Raw genomic sequence first — 21120 nt, forward strand, 5'->3', positions numbered from 1 at the left:
AATGGTCAAAGTTGGGTTGTGCTTTTATTGAGACACGTAGTATACTCTGTGGTTACGGCGCTATATAAAAGCTGCTTCTTGTGGTTGTTGTTGTTTTTGTTCTTGTTGGTACAACCTAGCAAGACCGAATGCCGAAAACACCTTTTACCCAAGCTCATTCAATGTTACACAATTAAAAGGGGGCATCGATTAGGGTGTTGTTCCAATATGTATCCACGACAAAAAGCTTATTTCCATTTTTTTTAAATATTGAATTACCGAGTTAGTTAACATCAACTAAATGGATATAATATAAAGGGCGTCGGCTCTTATTAAAGTGGTTCCTTGTTATGCAAATGAGACAGTTTGCGTTTCATAGCTTTCACACATTGAAATTGCGGAGCTTGTCTTTTGTTATTTCCCTATTTCACGTGCTCAAGGACATTTCTTGAAAAGAATCTTCCGCACGACTTTATGGTGCGAGGAAAATATGACATTAGTTGACTCAAGAAATGTAATGATGTACGATTACAATACCCGATGATTAGTCTGAAAGACTAAGCATTGTTAAGAGTCGTAAATGACTTAAGGCCAAAACAACTTTTTGCCCAAATTCACTTCTCAATACACAACACAACACACTGTTTGTGTAAGTTAACAAAGTCTGAGCCTTTAATGAAGATTATAATATGATTGACAATGATCCTGCACACATAAATGCATACACTTTATGAATCGCAATGAAAAAGTTTATAGTTCAGTTGCACTCGATGTTCTGGACGACAGATGTATAAATAATAATAATAATAATAATAATAATAATAATAATAATAATATTAATACATTTATTGAGCGCTAAATACACATTTTCAAAGCGCTGTATATAATAAATCAATTTACCAAAAAGACAGTTTTACTAAATACAAAGATAAACTAGATGGCACAGCTGTTTTTGAGCAAACACGAATATCTATGCCCGTAATTCCCACCCTGACACCCTTTCACCACCTAAACCCACCCTGATATCCCGTAATTCACCCTGATGTCAACTTCTTAACCTACCATGACATCCCTCAACCCATCATGACATCCGTAATTTACCATTTGACCCTTTTCAAGCTAATTAGCTCATTTGAACATAACTCAAAGTGGAAGGGTCTAATAAAGAAATATAGATGCTCTGCAATGTTGCTTGTGAAATTTGCCACATTTTGGTACCAATTTATGTACACTTTTGAAAACATTTGAGCATTTTCGCCAGCCCATTCGGGGCTGGTACCTGTTTCAGGTTTGGGGTCAGTTTACTCAAGAGATTATATTTTAGTGGTATTGGAATGATTTTTTTTTTTTTTTTGTGGTTAAATTTTTTTAAAAATATTTTAATTCGATTTGTTAGGAAAAGTAAGTATGTTTTGCCGTTTCAACGAACGAAAACGAGTGAGTATTACCAAAGTTATGTTTGAACTAATTAATTATGACTTTAAAAGTTTAAAGGCCTAAATGTAACAATAATAGTTAATATATATAGCATCATATGGTCAGCAGAAGAAAATCTGACATCACCTATGATGTCATATCAGTGTCCTTGACCGGGGTCCTTACTCCTTGACCACTGAACAGCGTGATATCATGTTGATAACAGATCTATAGAATCAAAATCTTCATCATATCCCGGATCATATCACAGATTCTCAACAATCTGTGATCATATGGACCATATTGATGTGAAAGTAGTTATCTATCATATCCTGTGTCGTTTTATGGATAAAAATGACTCAAAATGTTATTGATGAAATGGTTGCTATCATAAACATCAGTTTTGTCTTTTCAACGGAAAAATCCGATGCAAAATAAAGTTTTTAGGGCCTAGCTATAATATGGGCATAATTTATGCATATAGTATTGAACAATGTACCCCATTTGACATGCACTTATAGATAAATAAATTGTCTTACTTTATTAATTTAATAACTTCTTTATTATAAATAAAATGACACATAACTATTTGATTCATAAAATTACATTCAACAAAATGATTGAAGAGAAAACACACAAGGCACTAGGCAGACTGTTATAGAATGGAGTATGTAAGATGCCATGTCCATAGCTTCGCAGGAGTTTCCGACTAGCAATCAACATGATCAGCACATTCAGAAAAACACAGTTTAAGAGTGAAGATTGTAGTGAGTAACCAGTCCTTTATAAATGTGCTGGCCACTATCTATTATAATATAGTAGGCTTAAACTATACATTGCGAATTAATTAAGTTATTTTAAAATAAAATGTACATGTAAGTTAACTCAAACCGGCAGTGTATATATCGAAAGCAGTGAAATCGGACATTCCTAAGCGAAGATATTGAGTTCGTAAGTTCTGGTATTACAAAATTGGAAATTGAGATATCGTGGGTAAAAAGCTGAAAAGACAAAAAAAACCAACGACAACAACAACAACAACAACAAAACAAACAGACCAGAACAATTTGGAGTACATGTAATGAATTAAAAGAGTTGACATGAGATTAGGAATTAATGTTTTCTGCTGTTTCAGTGTGCATGTTCTCATCGTTGATGGTTTGGTGGACTGTCATGTAGATGTAAGGCCAAGTAAAATAAAATACAAGTTTCTCGTCCCCGCCCGCCTCCTTTTTGGCCGCCGCCTCCTTTTTTACTATTTACTATTCAAAAAAAAAAAAAAAAAAAAAAATCGATTTTTTTTTTTTTTTTTTTTTTTTTTTTTTGAATAATTTTTAAAAAAAGTTTTTAACTGTTTTTCCTACCCTTCCCCAACTCTACCCCACCCCAAACCTTACTACATGTATACAAACCCACCCAAGCCCAACTAGCCAAACACCCTTGCCCCAACCCCCAAAGGGAAATAGGGGTAAAATTGATTTCACCCCAAAATCGGACCTATATTTAGCTTTTAAACTTAGTAAATGCATGAATATATTAATAAAGTTTTAATTACTTTATTTAGCCTCATCTCATCAAAATGGCAATTTTTATGGCTAATTATAGGAAGGAGAAACCTTTCACATAATTTTGAAAATTAAAAAAAAAATTCTAAAATTCTAAAAATACCCAAAAAATACATTCAAGTGCAAAAGCTTTTTTCTTCTGGGCAAGAATTTTTTTCTTACGTGCAACAGCTTTTTTCTTGCAGGTTTTAGAAATTTGATAAATAGGCCCATGCATGCATTTTGTATATGATGACCTAGTTATCAAATTTCTAACGTGCAATAAAAAAGCTGTTGCATGGTATTTTTAGGTATTTTTAGAATTTAGAAAAAATGTTAAATTTCCAAAATTGTGTGAAAGGTTTCTCTTTTATTTTGTTAGCGATGAAAATAACAATTTCGATGAAATGAGGCAAAATAAAGTAATTAAAACATTTGTCAAGCTGAACAAATGTACATTTTCACTGTTTCTGAATTTTGAAACATGCTTAGCCAAGTGGACTAAAAATGTTACAAATCATTTGTTTTGTCATACATTGCATCAGTATACTCAAATAAGCACACTATCGGTGATTAAATATACATTGACCAGCCATATTTGGCATGGCGGCCATCTTGGAAAAAATAGCAAAAAATTGAAAAATAGTAAATAGTAAAGCCCTGCCTCCTCCTTTTTTGAAAAAGTCCGGACGAGAAACTTGTTTCTTTTTTTACTTGGCCTAAGCGTGATCCTAAAAATGCCTTTCACATTGACCAAAACTAATTACAAGACCTCTTCTACATTGAGGCTGGCTTTCCCTTTTAAAAGGAATTTTTATTATATTAATTTGGTAATTTGCGTATAACACAAAACAAAAGCGTCAAATGAAAAATTAAAATCATAAACAATGTTGTCCATGCAATTTACCACACACTTTTGACAACATTTGAGAATTTTAATGCTAACTAGCTGATTTGCATATAACTAAAAACAGAAACGTCCAATGAAAAAATAAAGATCATGAACAATGTTGCTAATGAAATTTGCCACATTTTGGTAACAAGGTCGCTATGGGCATGGGCCATCATTGTACCAAGTATGAACCCCCGGGGGGGGCACTCAACTGAAATTTTGGTAGGGGTGTGCGGCGCGGAGCGCCGAACTTTGGGAACTAAGAACTGATTTTGGGAAAAATAGGGGCTTGATGAACTGAAATTTCAACATTTTTGGTGGGTTTTGTGAACTAAAATTGGGCCAAATTATAGGCTTTGGAGCTAAAAAATTCCAAAATTTTCCAAATTTTGGCTAAAGAGCTACAATTGCCAGAGTTTGAGGCTCAAAGAACTGGAGCATGATCCAAATGTGGGTCTTAAGGAACTGCCGGGGAGCCTGAAAAAGGGACCCTTGACCGCCGCACATACCCATACCCCATTTACATGTGAGTGCCCCCTCCGGGTATGAACCCCGAGGGCGCTGTAATTCTGGAGCTAGAGCCGTTTGAAATTTACACATATTGCTTCCTATAGCCTATGACCTTTGACTTCAAAGGTCGAGACTACCCGAGGAAATTTCTAGGGGTTATGGGCCATCATTGTACCAAGTATGGGCCCGAGGCTACTTTAGGGGACCAAAGGAGAAGAAGAAGGGGAAGTCTAAACACAATTAATACAATATCTATGCTCCGTTGCACGGGCATAGATAAAGATCATTGATCAAGATTAACAGCCTGACAAATTAACAAAGTACACCCAAGCAAATATTATAAACAGTTTATAAAAAACACTATATGAACCTGTACTGAAAACTTTTTAAAATATCTTTTAAAACACCAGTTTACGCACACTGTATTCGATATCGTTAACTACTCCTAGAAATGTTTCAGCTAGAACTTCGTCCACTACAACAGCTTGAACCCAGTCTTGACATAGTATGACATAAGCAACTTCACTACAAGTAATCACTATACTTCAAGAAAAATTTTCCAACCCTATGTCAAAACGTAATCTACGCCACATGCAGCTTACAAAAACCAAGAGCCCACGGATTTTTTAACATAACTGGCTTAGGCACGATCTAATAGCTTCTAATGCATATACCACAACGTGTATGGTTGGCTATTCGGGTCATTACGTGTATTGATACGTGTATTCGAAATTTCGAATACGCGTAATAGAATAGGCCAATCAGCGTTTAGATTCGAGAACGTGGGTTACAATTTCGACCTCGTGAGACTGCCCGCATGTGATATCAAAGCAATTGGCACTTGTCCTCGTGCACTAATAACAAACTTCACTTAATAATCAAAAGGCTTATAATTATTACAAGAATAAGAAGCGGGAGAAGAATGTGAATCAAGATTATTTTGAAACGGACCCGATATAGCATTCATTTCTACATACTTACAAAGTATGATGTTTTGCATAACTTTTATTTTGCATAAAGAAACACCGCGCGATGTGAGTTGTAAGGGTGCAAACTACCAAATTACTGTTTCTCATCATTTATTAGACATTCGGATAATCATCCCTAAAAACAGAAACATACAGTCATGCAGCGTACACTTTTAAAACATGTGTTTTAACCTGAGGTAGGTGTCAGGTTTGAACATAAACACTAACTTATGCAGGATACACCCCATGCAGCCTACGCCTATACGGTAGGTATGACCAAACACGGAGGAGCTGAAGGTCACTCTGTATATTTATCTTCTACCTGACCAGCATGCAAATCCCTCAGAATATAGACAACCGCAGGTCAAGGCTGTGTATGTGTTGTTCGGTATCGGCCGCTTTAGGGGCAGGATACGGTCACTGTTCTAATATTCTCTACTTTCAAAGAATAATTCATATTATAATTTATATGTAGCCTAGCCTAATACTTTAGGATTCAATGTGGAGACAGATATATACAGATATTGCTAATTCATGCATTTGTTACATACACTATCCGCTGTTTAAAATGTTTTTATTCCAGGACGGAATAAATGTAGGCCCTATTCCACATAGAATAAAGTTGGTACTAAGAGTGGAGTGTATCCTATCTATTTTTTGCATCAGAAAATATTTCAACACGGAATAAATGCATTTTAATTTCCCCCAGAGAATTTTTGAAAAAGCATTTTGTATAAAGGAAGCTGATAGGCCTACCTTTAACCCTCAGTTCTCCCCTTAAAAGGTATGAAAATACCTAAAACGACTTTAGTCTCTGATCTTTTAGCATGTTCTGTTCATTCCTGTCATTTCTTACAAAAAACGGCGTGATGTAGCACGGTGAGGATTAAATTAGGCCTATCTCCGAATTTTTATTTGCAGTGAACGAGGTTGTTTACGTGCCTCGATTTAAATACACGGGTTTTAACATTTCCTTCCCACGTTCTCGAAACTCAACGCTGATTGGTCTGTTCCATTGCGCGTATTCGAAATTTCGAATACACGTATTAATGAACGTTATGATCTGTTTAGCCAACCATAAACGTGGGCACCTTTTACGTTTTCCTACCTTGGCAATTACAAGTCACCAATGTCGAAGCAACGCCAGCGTTTTGAATTTTGTCAAAAAAGGGATTTTTCAACTATCAATTTAGGGATTAGTTTAAAACAATATCTTGTTGTTAGATTTAAAGACAGAGTAAGATCTAAACTGACCCAAAATGGTAATAAAAATATTGAAAACTTCAAATTTAATTATATGTTTGTTTCCACATTTCTTCCGATACGAGAAAACATTTTTAACTATGTTTGTTGCTTTTCCTTACACTTATTCTCCAGCGAGAATTTGGTGTATTATATGTTATATTTAGCTCAGCTATCAAATGTCATACCGTATTTGGCTTAGCTACACCAAATGTTATATTTGGCATAAGGGGATAAGAAAACTTTCTTATTGATGGTATTTTCAAATTTGTCAAATCTTTTTCAGAATTCACAGGTTTATAGCCCGCCATTAACAACAAGTCCATGCAATACCTTTGTACTGTTACCATTGTTTTGTATGTTATTTTTGTTCTCCACGAGTACGCAGATTTTGAAGACGAAGACATTTTCAATATATTAATTCGCAGCCATGATTTTACCGTTTCTGGAACAGGTAAGCCAAGAAAATCATAAATAATGTGGACCATCTCTATTGGATCGTCTGCTAGATCTTCATATCTTAGCAACATATAACGGCCTTTCAACCAAAATGGCGGGTCTTTCCAATAGTTTAAATTATTCTTCAACTCATCACATTCGCTAAGTTCCATATCACAAACATCTGACGTTACTTTTCTTGATAAATACACCCCACGTGGGTCACGTACCAGTTGTATCACCTTAACATTCAAACTATCATCCGTAACGATGCTCTTCAAGTGTTTCAAATCTGGCACCCGAACAGTTTTTATCGCCACGTGTTGTACACTTCGACAAATTTCTTCAACCATACGGGATCGGGACTCTTTAGATAAATACGCAGAGATATCCCGCTTTTCAATGGTACTTTTTTCACATAGGATTGAATTTTGAAGTTTCTTGCTGTACCTGCAATCTAAGGACTTGTTTTCTTCATCCCACCACGTGTAATTTTTGTCAATAAATTCACATTTCAGTGTATTGTGTAACATGGGAATCAGGTCTTGGTAAAAAACACCTCGGTGTATCTTCCTATTCTTATACACCTCTCTGCGAATCGGTTCAAAAAAGTAAGTAAAGTCGGGGTTGTTGTTGAGAATTTCACCTGTGAATGTAGACCCATATTTCCATCTTGTGAAAATGATTACGTGAACTTTGTTATCTCTGTTTAGTGATAAGTTGCTGCTGGTCACTCTGTTCTTTGGCCATGTGGGCTGCAATGTCGTCTTGTCTACTCTCGAGAGAGGACAGTTAGTGTTTATCGAAACTGTAAGATAACAGTCAAACCGTTAAAGAGATGATGAAAAGAAGAAAAGATGGACAAGATATTTGATAAATAAGAAACAAACGACTTCCAGATTATTTCAAATGCCGATAAATCTTCTCTCGGAAGGAAAATAAACACAGCTTGTCTACCATTCGGCTTGCCAAAAATTGCACACCTCTCGGCTGCATGGGCAAATATTTATTGCCCCCCCCCCCATTTTACCCTTCCCAAGGACTCTTAATTATTATTGCACATCCCTTTGCTGTCACAATCTTTTGAAAATAACTTACAACTTTAAACGGACGAGCCCCTCTGAATCATGCGACAATTTGGCTACTTTCCCATTAAAACCCCGACGTTTTAACCATGATTTAGAATTTTTAATGAAAGATCGCTGATTTTTCGTAGTCACAGACAGTTTTGAAGTAATGTTTTTGTTTTCAAATAGGCTTTTAACTTACATATCCCGAGCGTGGAGCATAAGTTTCTTTGAACCGTATAAACACACACTGACCAAAGCTGAACAGCCGGTGGGAAATTAACAGGTTATTTGCCGTGTATAAGAAGTGTGTAAACTAGTAATTAGGCAAATGCACGGAAGTTTTTCATAATGGTGATAGAACTTTGACTGCTGAGGTGATTTCATTGCTATTTTGTTGATAAGAAGAAAAATTGGGCAAGAGATAATTCAAAAGAAATGTCCCACTTTCCTCAAAATGTAAAAGTGTCGGTTGTCAATCTGAACTAAAATTGATTTTTGTTGATAACAGCAAAATTCATCCATAAACAAAAAAAAAACCCATTTCCAGCACATTTCATATCTGCCTAAATTATTCAAGTAGAATAAACAACCTCATCTCTTTTTCAGAAAATATCTACATCTTGAAGGCCATCACAAAAAGTAACGAATATACAAATGGAGCAAATCCCTATTGCAAACATGGAATCATGTCATACTCGTAGCCCAATTTTGTCCCAGGATAGCACCCAATTGGGTTGGAATATTAATCGTTTCTTTCAAATATGGAAAATAAAAACCCCAACTCTTACAGAAACAATCTTTACATTAAAAAAGCTATACCAATGTAGGCGAATTTACCACGGAAGAGACTTAAACCAAGATAAAATATATTTAAATTAAGTGTAAATACCTTATTATACTGTGTAGCGAAAAAATCATACGGAGTCATTTTTTAAAGATTTGACGTTGGCTCAACCTTGAACTTTATTGCAGGCCCGTGCGCATGGGGGGGAGGGGGGGGGGGGCGACGTTTTTTTGGACAAAAAAGGTCCAAATTTTGGGAAGAAAGTCAACTTTTCACAAAATCGCCCCTGGAAAAAAGTCCACTTTTTCAAAATCAGCACCCCCTCCCCCATATGAAATCCTGCGTACGGGCCTGCTTTAGTTCTTTCTTACCTAAATTTCGAACTGTGCTGAGTAAAATGCAAATGGATACGAGGCCAACTGAACCGAGAAGAAAGAAACGTTGCCATTTCATGGTGAGGCTCGTCTGTTTTGATCTTTTCTAAGCGTGGTCGTGTGTTATTGACTTTTCATACACTCCTAGATAGTGAGAACCAATCAGAGCAAGCGTTAGTAAATTACTAGCCGTGCATAAATATTGTATAATTGCACGGGCGCGCACTTCGCATAGTACCCGCAGTGCTTTCGGACGCGTTCATTTTTCTTGCAGGTTGAGGCATTTATATTATTTTGTTGAGCCATTCCATGTCAACTCCTGGGATGTGCACCACAGCACCTCTTCAATTTTTTTTCTTTTTCTGTGTGGTGGTAGATATTGATGAGAAAGTAAAATCCTGAAAATTTGAGCTTCACACGCTATTTCGTTTTCCCGTGGCATCAATTTGAAATTTATGGGTAATATCTCAGCTAAAATTATTCTAATTGACTCAATATTGGATAAGAGTAATGTCCTACCAAAGGGTTCCGACTGGCAAAAAAATGGACAACAAAATTATTTTTACTTTTGGAGTTCTGACCCCCCCGAAGTTGGTCCTGGATGGACAAAGTTGCATTTTGAGGGCCCTATATCTTTTAAAGTAAAGGAGTTACAAGTTTTCTGATGGCAGATTTGAACTCTACACAATTAAGTACCCCAGGATACATACATTTATGGACCTCCAAACATCGTCTTTCGCGTTGCGACACATCTTTTACGCTGATCCCCCTAAATTTCATATTGATGCCACGGGAAAACGAAATAGCGTATGAAGCTCACATTTTCAGGATTTTACTTTCTCATCAATATCTACCACCACACAGAAAAAGACAAAAAAATTGAAGAGGTGCTGCGGTGCACATCCCAGGAGTTGACATGGAATGACTCTGTTTGCATTTTCCAACATTTTTAGTGACAATTTTGTTATAAAAATTACAAAAATTACGGGATTTTTAGTCGGGTATGTAATAGGTTAAAGCCATAATGTACGTTCTTATAATATGAAATTGGTTAATTTTTTTCAAACCTGATTTTTTTGCATTTTTGTAATGTTTACACATGTCTCAACTTGCACCTAAATGGAATCGGTCAAATTAATGTGTTGTCTTTGTAGGTCAACAGAGCAAAGTTTGACATATAAAATAATATGTCAAAATAACCAGTGGGGTTTCTTTCACTTTACCTTGTTATTTCAACCTAAAATGGACATCAACCCTTCTCGTCAGTTATTACCAATATTATTTCAACATTTTGAATAAAGAATAACAAAATCAAAATTTGACGGAAATTAAAATAAGGTATTTGTCCTTCCTCAATACTCATATTCAAAGGGTATTTCGTGATCCACAGCCTCATACCCCACTTTTCTCAAAAAAAGTTTGACATTTTTATGCCACTGGAAGCCTCTGGCTACATAATGTTTATATCAAATATTTCTTGCAGATTAATTCGTTTAGCAAAAATATTGTCAAATTTTAATTTCGTTCTGGTATACCAGAACGAAATTACAACAGTGGGCTATTGAGCAGTGTATACACATAATCATGCATAACTCGCAAACGCAAAATCGGAATCAACTGAAATTTTGGGAATAAGCTTTTTTCGTGGATATCTACTGAAAATGTTCATAAAAAGAGGATGCTGGGATCGCGAAATCCTTCTTTCATACACTCCGACAACATTTAAAAAATATGGTAACTTACGGTACTTACAATAACAACCAATAGATATATGACTATCATTGAAGACTGAGTTCCGCAGTCTATTACTTACCTATACATTTCACAAATAATCTTCTTCGTTTTAGCCCAATACCTTTAGGTGTAGGTTTTTGTAGCACACCGTTGCCAATAGTTAATTGTGCCTTTCCCGTAAACATTCCACACAGTGTGTGAATTTTAAACGGGTTAGGAACCGTTCATTATTAATGCCGGAGGGGTTGGGAGAAATGTAATGTTATGTAATTTTCAATCTGACAAACAGGGGGGTTATGTGATTTTTTTTCCTGATGGGGGAGGGGGTGGGGGTGGGGGTGGTGGTCATGTGAAATTTAATAATTACTTACTTTGCCAAGTATCCCGGAAGGTCTGGTGTAGATGTGTGACTGACAATATCAACCATACATAATAATTGTTTAATGATTAAAGGAGGATTTCGCGATCCTAGCATCCTCTTTTTATGAAATTTTTCAGTAGATATCCACGAAAAAACCTTATTCCCAAAATTTCGGTTGATTCCCTGTGCTAGTTATTACTCTAAAAATGACAGATGAATAATAATTATTCAGTTCCATGATTTCGACAACAAAAAAACACGGGGAAAAACAAACAAGACAAAGATTCAAAATGTTTAGCTGTTGTTTACCTGTGATATATAGAAAAGTGTGTCGCAATAAATCGCAATTTGCAAATTTATGACAAATTATTTCGTATAATTTTTAAGCAATGAGTTTAGTTTACTTTCTGGTTAGTTGGAAATACTCTCAGGGGGAATAGTTATGTGAAATTGATTCGCAATAGAAGGTTAGGTATTTTCACCCTTAAAGCGCAACATTCTCCCCCCCCCCATCCGGCATTAATAATGAACGGTCCCTTACCTGAATGGGTGATTCCATTTGAAATCTACTTTCCCTGTGTAGGTGATTAAGGTGGTGTCTTCCATAGGGGGTGTATGGGTTTCAACTGGAATGACCCATTATCAAAAAAAGGTTCAAGTATATAAGTCTAGGAATAGTCTAGGCTCATAGACCGTGTCCACTTGGGGTCACTGCATTGAAAACAACCCGGGCTATTATTGTTCATGGTTGATTACACCCTTCTTTTTCAACTTCGGTAAAAAAAGTTTGTATTGCCCTTCAATCGCCAAAGTCAGGGTCCGTCGGTATATTTTTAATAGTATGGCACATAGAATATTAAAAAACGCAATTTCACCACAAAATACCATGCATGTAAACAATGATTTATCAGGTTTGTCAGGCTCGTTTTTTCATATAGTAGAGTTGTGCAGTACAGGCAAACAGGCAAAAAACAGGCAAAAAAAACCACGACCCTATTTTTCAACTATATTTAGAGTCGGTCATTACAAATCTTTTTTAGCCTTAATATAACCTATTTTATCCTTGAACTAGTACTGAACAACAGCTTTTTAGATGCCAGGGTTATGATATTTTTCATCTCTAAATATAATATGTGAGTGGACACTACGAATGAGCCGTAAACTCGGCAAATTGTATTCTGAGTTACAGTGTAAAATATGCGTGAAGGTCGTATTCATAGCTGTCTCAATTCAGTGCGACAAGTATCTCATCAAACACTGTTTACATCAATCAATAATACTATTGCTGAAGAGGATAATAAGCTTCTACCTATTCCTGTAGAATAGTTCTTATATTTGTTTGCTTTGGCCAAATCCTGTTCAAGTGGTAGATATTTGTCTAGGTATGTATAATCAACAATTAACAATGAGAGGACATTCCTGAACCTCGTTGACTTGGGGATGATTTGAAATGACCGCCAATTATGACTGTTTGATATTTATTACTAGAAATGTGGAAAAAGAGACACATGTAGAACCGATAAAAACTAAAAATTTTGTTGAAGGAACAGAGTTCAACAAACCATAACCCCGCTTCTGGATATCGTTTGAAGTCAAAATGATATACCATTTTAAATCTTATGATATATATTTTCGAAACAGGAAATAAAACAAAATTGACCGGGGCCGACTTTACGGCTGATTCGTGATGTCCAGTCACATATATTGATGCTTTGAGGTATTCAGGAGGGTGAAAGTGCATAGGAACAATGCCGGAAACTACGTCACGCTATTGTTCGACCTAGGCTACATAATTTTTAACGCATGCGTGTTCGTCAATACAGCTTTAGTCTCCTCCACCTTCGCAACGCGGTACGTGGAGTGACTGGAATCACACTGACGGCGGAGGAGAATACTAGCTGGTCAGACAGTTTAATCTACCAAAAAACGTTTCAAAACGTAAAAAGGGGCCAAGTTTAAAAAATCTTTCCTGTGTGGCTTTTTACCCTTTTTTAAACTTGGTCCCATTCAGTAAAGTAGCTAATAGTATCGTAATAACATGAAGAATGAGTCATAATTTCTACATGCAACAATTAGGTTTAAGACTGTTGGAAAGCGGTGCAATTTGACGTAGGCTATGTATTATCAAAAACATTTGAAGGTTTATGTTTCATTATATTGCGTGTTCATAAAGAGCAGTAGAGTATTATATAAACTTAGCAAATTGACTGTCTGTCAACCTGCTACATATAGGCCCTACATCTGTACATAAAGGCGCAGAATCGCACAAGACGATGAAGAATTTAACAAAGTGAGTATTTGCTACTTTTGCTTAATTCAAAATACATTATAACGTCTTTACGGAAAAACTTCAATCAAGCACGAACATTAATTAATTTACTCTACAAAATGAACACTGACAACTAAGAAAACAAACAAGGAGCCTAAAGATGACTTCGTATGGGTCTTCAGAAACTTTCATAAATGGGACCAAGTTTTAAAAAGAGTGAAAAGCCACACAGGAAAGATTTTTTAAACTTGGCCCCTTTTTACGTTTTGAAACGTTTTTGGTAGATATTAATTCTTTTTTTGAGGTAAAAAAATATTGCGCGGATGAAGACGAATACGTCTATGTCACTTCAGCAGATCACTACATCCTGATAGCCCTCTCCAGCAGCGCATTGAACATTAGGCTCCCTTAATTCTGCCTCTTCCACTGGAGCACTCATCACTACCCTGATGCATATAAAACCTTCTCTTTCAACCTCGATCTGTATTTGAACTTCCTCCATTCACTGACTATAAAGGTTATGAGGCTGGATTTGTAATGTACACTTGTCTGGAAGTTCCTTCACTGCCTCACGACTTGTATGCTTGTGATACTTTGCAACCGGTACCCGGGCTCTTCACCTCGTATTGATCTCTCACCACACCACATTTCGCCAAAATACATTCTAGAAACGCTTGCTGTTAGAATATGAAAAATTTTAATTGTAATTATTGCACAGGTCACGGCAACACTGTGACCTTTCCGGAAAAAGCCGAGTGGCAGGTTTTTCAAATAAATATTTTCTGTGTAAAAACTGTACCATCAGATAATTAATGGAATATATGAATATTAACTGTACATCTATCACAACACTTTTTGATAACAACTTGCGTCACAATTGATCTAGTATAGAAGGTAGAGAATTTATTTCAATCTTATATACGCCATTTTTTTTTTTGGAATTAAGTGAAAATTAATTCTGTAAAAACTGTATTTTTTATGTAATTTTCACATTAGACCCGACAAAAGATTACCGTTTTATTGTTATGATAATCTAATCTTTTGATTTCGTAAATAAAATTAGGGGTCTAATGTGGATTTAGGATGCAAACTGGAACAATCCAATGCCTTGTCAAAAGCATTTGCTTCAAAATGGAGTTCGGATGCACTTCGTAATACAACTTCCGCCACTACGGGAAACCACATGCACAGCAGAGCACGTGGCCGATATCAAAATCGATTTTATGTATTGTGTATGTAGGCCTATTCACAGAACCCTCGTATTAATTGTCTCTATGCGCTTGAGAATTCAACAATATAAATAATGGTAGCTTTATTATAATACACATTAATGTTTTAAGCAGATAAAATTCCAAAATATGATGTATAGTAATGAAGTTGCGATTTATTAATATTATATGTTTAAATTTTCACGATGACACTGTCAAGTCCTTCGTGGTCGAGCGGTCTAAGGCGCTGGTCATATGGTATAGCCAAAGAGCTGCGCCGTGAGTTCGAACCCCGCCTCTGCCAAACTTTAAAAGAAGTAAAATTAAAATTTTACTTTTTAAAAATTTCATATTGGGGAAATGTGACTGGGAGAATTTATGTATGGCGTGGAGTGGTGTGATCTCTCACTGTTCTTGACAGAGTGCTCTTAATATGTATCAAACACAACATCTATTTTGTTACTCTGACTTTCTTTACTCAGTGCCATTCAGGGAAAATTGTACTGGCAATATCACAAAAAGTTGTTTGGTACTGGTCAACCTTTACTCTTTTGACTAGGTTCATTCCATCGACCACAGAATCAGAGTGTTGTGGGAATCGGTCAATCACTGTCGCATATCTTGTACATTTGTGGCCAAGGCAGCTTTGTTTGTATGTAATTGTTTCATAGATTTTGCACCATTTTCAGTCTCCATTTTCACTAAATTCAAAACCTATTTTGGCGTTTATAAAATTAAACTGCAATTGGGTATCATTATATTTATATGCTGTGCAGTTAATATTCATATCGAGGGTTGAGAACCAGAAAGCCTTATCTCAAGAAATGCCATTTAGAGAAAAACCGGTTTTAATATTTTTGCGAACTAAACCTATTTACAACTCGTCATGTAAGTGTCTGATTTAACTCTAGTTTGGTCCTATCACCAGAAGCTGTATCACATTCATCATAACAAATGTCAATTATGATTAAGAATAGTGGAATTTAAGACATTCTTTAGTATTCCTATAAATGAACACTAAAGCAATCACAACATTATATGCCTTATATTAGAAAATTAATTATCAAGCACGAATCACGTAGTTTTATTTTGAAACAAACAAAAAAATTCCCGGTAGCCGAAATTGTCCTTGCAATGACGTCCAAGTAATACAATGAAGACTGACAACAATTGAGCAATAACCATGACGTCATTGCACTAGACAATTTCGGCGCAGGAATTTTTAATATCGCGTGTTAGTATGGTAATTAATCCGGCTTCGCCGTAGAAGTGACGTAATAAGAGAAAATACCATAGCAATAAATGAATACAATTTGTTTTAATTATCGCCCTGCACTACAACATTCACGCGGTACATATGCATTGAACCATAGATATCAAAGAACAGGGATAAACTAACCCGTAAAAATTTCTGTCGAACAAAAGAGGACACGAAGTTGCCGTCGTACTGTTATTAGTCCGCTGGTCTCGGTCTTGATCTCGGCCCTCCTAGTCTTGAAGTAACGGTCTGAGACCGGCTCGAGATCAGCAAAATGAGTGAACAGCTGGCAGCCAAATCTCCAGTTGGATTAAATGAATTTAATTTGTGCCCAGTATACTGCAGTTACTGTTCATTTTCCTATACACAATACACAGTGCTCTCACCATTGACGTGTGACCTCTACAAACAATGTATGTTAGAGGTATAGGGCATTGCCTAGTTAACGTCACTGTGTGAAAAATAACCGGCCAATATTTTTGTACTCTCTGAAATTCTAGAAAATATAGTTTTGTAACATGTCCTAAATTTTTAGCTAATTTAGATGTTTAGAAATATTCGCACTTTGGTGTTTTAGTAAGGAAGGGCACGGCATGGCCTGCAAAATTCCCTGTGTAAATTTTTAGTTACTATCACTCACTTGTGGACCGCTCTCTTTCGAAGGGCATTAAAGCTAAACCACTTGACGGATATTTTTGTACTTGCTGTCAATCACGAATAATGTATACATTACGTGTAGGCTAAAAACTGAGTAGGTGGGGCATCTGCAAATGTTCGTACCTCCCTGATATGTAAATGACAGATAACAGCAAAAACAACTCCCATATCTGTCCATAACTTTGGTCAGTGGAGCGAGTCAGGGGATTTCAAGTGGGTGATTATTGATTGGCAAGTGCCATATTTGGGCATAAGTGCAGTCCATCATTCAATGTGGAGGATGGGCTAGACTTTATCGATTGGAGTAATTTCCTTTTAACCTGGTTTAAGTACTGCAAAGGTCGAATCATGTTTGCTGTACTATGAATGTTTACCACAACTGAATCAATAAAGTCATATACACTAAATCGCAACTAACAGCCTTATCACATGATGACCCACCTTACTAATTTATTTATGTTTAATTAAATAGACCTATTTACTTACAGTTTCTGTACAGATTTTAATGAGTTTTTGCTTTCACTATTTCTTAATATAAAAAGAAATTTCTTGGGGGATTGCATCTTGTATATAAGTGTGTGTTTGTTGGATATGATACCTGTCACTATAAGGACAAAGGTACATAACAAAATGATGAAAAGGTGCCAATTATAAGAATCGTCTATTAATTTATTTTTTGTTAATCCTCAATTGAAGGCTGACGAAGACGTCTTAGTGCAAAAATTCTTAATGCAGTAATTTCATTGTCACATAAAGGCTATTGTTCATTATTCCAAAGACCTTCAACGTCTTTGATTATTCATATAACTACTAGTATTTCTAAGCAATTCTCCAACTGCATGTCTTCAAATGGGCATTCCAGTTGTAATCCATACACTCCCTAGATATGACCTTATAATCTCCCACACAGGGGTGTAGATTTCAGATGGAGTTACCTCATCATATCCCTGGAGTTACCCATTCAGGCATTCCCGTTTGAAATTCACACTCCCTTCACATTCACAATCGTCCATTCTTAAGGGTACTTGCCCATCAATTTCATTCAGGCATGTCAGGGGTGTGTTTGAAAAACGGCACAGCGCATTAGTAAAAAGAATTTACACCAGGGTTCGAACCCGGGTTCAAACCACTGCCAAGGCAATATGAATGCTAAAGATGCCTACTGTGCCACGGTGACTGTGGTTAACATTCGGCGATTTTCAAAGATAAAAATCAGATCTTGGTAGGAATACAGTCATAGAAAGACATATGACTCTACTTGTCTGTTTGTTTTTCATTTAATACAAATAAATTTTGATGAATTGAACTGGTATGACTCTTAGAACTGGCATGACTCGTGATAAACGACGATTAATTTAGTAATAATAAAATGAAAACGCTGGGTCATTCACGACGTCATTTGTAATTTATGTCAAAACCTGGGGAGTGACCACACACATCCATGTTTATACGTGCGCAATCATTACCGTACTCAATGATCCCGACAATACCATTTGAATATACCGCCTTTATGTATGCACCTGCTTGATACATCTTGTCACTTGCGGGAAGATATACTATACCCTAATAGCTTACAATAGATACCCCACCGTAAATAGCTCTCTTCATTACCTCTCTGTGCCAGGATATACGCGTAGTGTACGTACTTTTGAACCATATTTTGTTCAAAAATGATAGGAAGGGACTGTTTTCAGCTAAAATGTTGGCCATCAGCAGATGCCCAATGGTATCAGGAAGTGTTACAGAAAGGTAAGCGTACTCATTATTTATTCAAAATTAATTTATTTATAAAATCCGAATGGGAAATCCGAAAAAAATGTCAGGTCAAAATTCTCATCCTAGAAATATTGTGAAATAAAATAAAATCAAATTTAGGCTCCGCAAACAACGTCCAATTATTCCCAGAGGGGTTTGCTACACGCATATATAATAAATTACGATTTGGGGTTAATTTGAGAAGAGTTATGCCTCAAGTTTCAAAATACACCGAGTGCACCTTTTTTGACCAAAAACCTCGACTATTCAACACTCTGTAAAAACAAATCAAGAATTATGTGGGATAATTGCAACTAAGCATCCCAGCAAACACAAAACGTTTTCGACATCATTCGCAAAAGGTTATAAAAGGTTGTCAGAAAACGTTTAAATGTCGGGTTATATAAAGGGTATATTAAGAGTATAAAACGTTTTCATAACCTTAAAAAACATTTTTGATAATCTACTGCTCAGCAAACAAAAATGTTTTACAGAAAATGTCGGGTTTTATAAAGGGTATAAAAACGTTTTAATAACATTCCAAAAACATTCTTGAAAACTTGATACAAAACATTCTGTAAAACAGAATGTTATTTTGGGGTTGAAAAAATATTTTGCGAAAAATGTTTGCCCAAAATATTTTCAATAACGTTTTAAAAACGTTTTCATGACCATTATATAACCCGACATTTAAATGTTATTAAAATTTTTAAAAAAAACATTTTAAGAACGTTTCTGTGTTTACTGGGTTAAAATATTTTAACATAATGATATTTAAGTATTGACGCAATATTTGGCAAAAATTTTTGCATAAATAGTTTACAATAACATTTTTTGAAAACATTTAAAAATATTTTTGGAGTGTGTTTTCATACAAAACGTTTTAAAACGTTATCATGACCTTTATATAACCCGACATTTTAATGTTATTAAAACGTTTTTACCTAAACCAAATGCCAAAATATAACTTATTTAAAACGTTTTTAAAACGTTTTTGTGTTTGCTGGGATATGAACGTTATGATCTAAGCTACCAGATGCATCATTAATTTCATGACTATGATATTTAGTTGTGGAAAAATATTACTTTAATATTTTGGCGGGATTATTTCCCGCCAAAAATTTCAACCAAAAGAGAAAGTACCCTTAAACACTTGAGATCATTCTTGCAATCTTATTGGTTCTTACCCGTGTGATATGACACGATATCACACGGGCCAGCGCGTGTGTATCGACTCGCTATTTGAACCAATCGAAGGCGCATAGCAACAACGGGACTGATCGATTTTAAGCCCTAGGTTGCAAACTTCCTTGCAAAATGTAGGATTTAGGGACCGCTCATTATTAATGCGGGATGGGTGAAAAATACCTACCCCCCCTATTGCGATTAATCAATTTCACGTAACCCCCTATTGAATCAAACAAAATCACATAACCCCCCCCCCCCCTTCAAGCAAACTTAAAATATTAATGAATTTAGTCACAGAGATTGGGATTTTGACATTGGGGGTGATGGGGTAGGAAAAAATTCTTGAAGTCATAGGGAATCCAGCTCTTTTTGGCGACAAAATAAGTGTATTGTACAAATGCGCGAGGAAATTTTTACCATTTTGAAGCTGAATTGATGAAATATGATGCAAGAGTGGAATAAATTTGCAATTTTGTGACTAAAATTGCCAAATATAAGGTTAATTTGGTCAGAAACCCACATAGGCCTACAGGTGATTGTATGGACCATACCCCTGGCAAAATAGGGGGGATTCTACCCCTATGCCAATAGATCTACTTTTGATGAGAAAATTTATAGGTATGTGCTTGGAGGTGGGGTGGTCATGTGTGAGAGGTGTGTGTAACATGTGGCAGTGGCGTCGATTTCTTTTTTGACATTAATAATAATAATAATAATAAATAAATAAATTTTAGATTTATAAAGCGCCTTTCTCCAGATCTTAGCGGACTCAAAGCGCTGTAATTTCGCTGCAATGGTGAATCATCACAATCAGATCGCATCAACTAGGTTGCTGCCGAACGGCGCACACCTATCCGCATTTAGATTGTACCGATCCACCAATTATCTGTGCAGCTCCCCAAATTCCATTGGGTGACGGAAGTTTTTGATAACCAAACAACTAAACACCGATTTTTGCGATACAGGAGGAAAACCGGAGATCCCGGAGAAAACCTGCGAGAGCGAGCATGGAATCGGGATAAACCAAGTGCACATGAGTCCTTGGGCCGCGCCGGGGCTTGAATCCGGGACCTCAGTTACCGCTGCGCTAACTCGCCCTCCCAGGGGGATGGGGTAGGAAAAAGTAAATATTTCTTGAACTTGGTATAGTGAATCTAGCCCATTTTGGCCGTTGACTATATTTATAACTACAAATGCGCGCGCGCGCAATTTTTTGGCCCAATTGAAGCGAAAATGGTGACATATGGTGCAAAATAGGAACAATTTTGTGCGAATAAGTCAAGTCAGACAATTATGTATGGTATGATTGATATTGTTACTGTATGCAAGACCTTCCAAGATTCTTGGTATTAAAAAAATAGTGAATGACTATTAAATTTCACATGACCCCTTATCAGGAAAAATAAAATCACATAACCCCCCCTGTCTCTCAAAGTGAAAATCACATAACCCCCCTGCATTTTCGCGCCCCCT

General features: G+C 36.1%; 1 protein-coding gene across 1 annotated transcript; it reads right to left on the minus strand.

Moving 5' to 3' along the window:
- Positions 1–6665: 6665 nt before the first annotated feature.
- LOC140163908 (carbohydrate sulfotransferase 1-like) lies at positions 6666–9336 on the minus strand. Its single transcript, XM_072187214.1, has 2 exons — positions 9215–9336; positions 6666–7797 (listed from the first exon to the last, which is right to left on the minus strand). Exons 1-2 carry the CDS (start codon positions 9294–9296, stop codon positions 6734–6736), a joined length of 1146 nt encoding a protein of 381 aa, XP_072043315.1. The 5' UTR covers positions 9297–9336; the 3' UTR covers positions 6666–6733.
- Positions 9337–21120: the final 11784 nt, after the last annotated feature.

This window comes from Amphiura filiformis, chromosome 11, assembly GCF_039555335.1.
Source record: "Amphiura filiformis chromosome 11, Afil_fr2py, whole genome shotgun sequence".
NCBI classification, from domain to species: domain Eukaryota; kingdom Metazoa; phylum Echinodermata; class Ophiuroidea; order Amphilepidida; family Amphiuridae; genus Amphiura; species Amphiura filiformis.

What these genes read in the sequence shown, in the direction of transcription:
- LOC140163908 (XM_072187214.1), bottom strand. Translation starts at nt 9,296, where the DNA reads ATGAAATGGCAACGTTTCTTTCTTCTCGGTTCAGTTGGCCTCGTATCC. An exon ending in CAGCACAGTTCGAAATTTAG is followed by an intron (nt 7,798 to 9,214) that starts GTAAGAAAGAAC and finishes GTTATCTTACAG; the next exon opens with TTTCGATAAACACTAACTGT.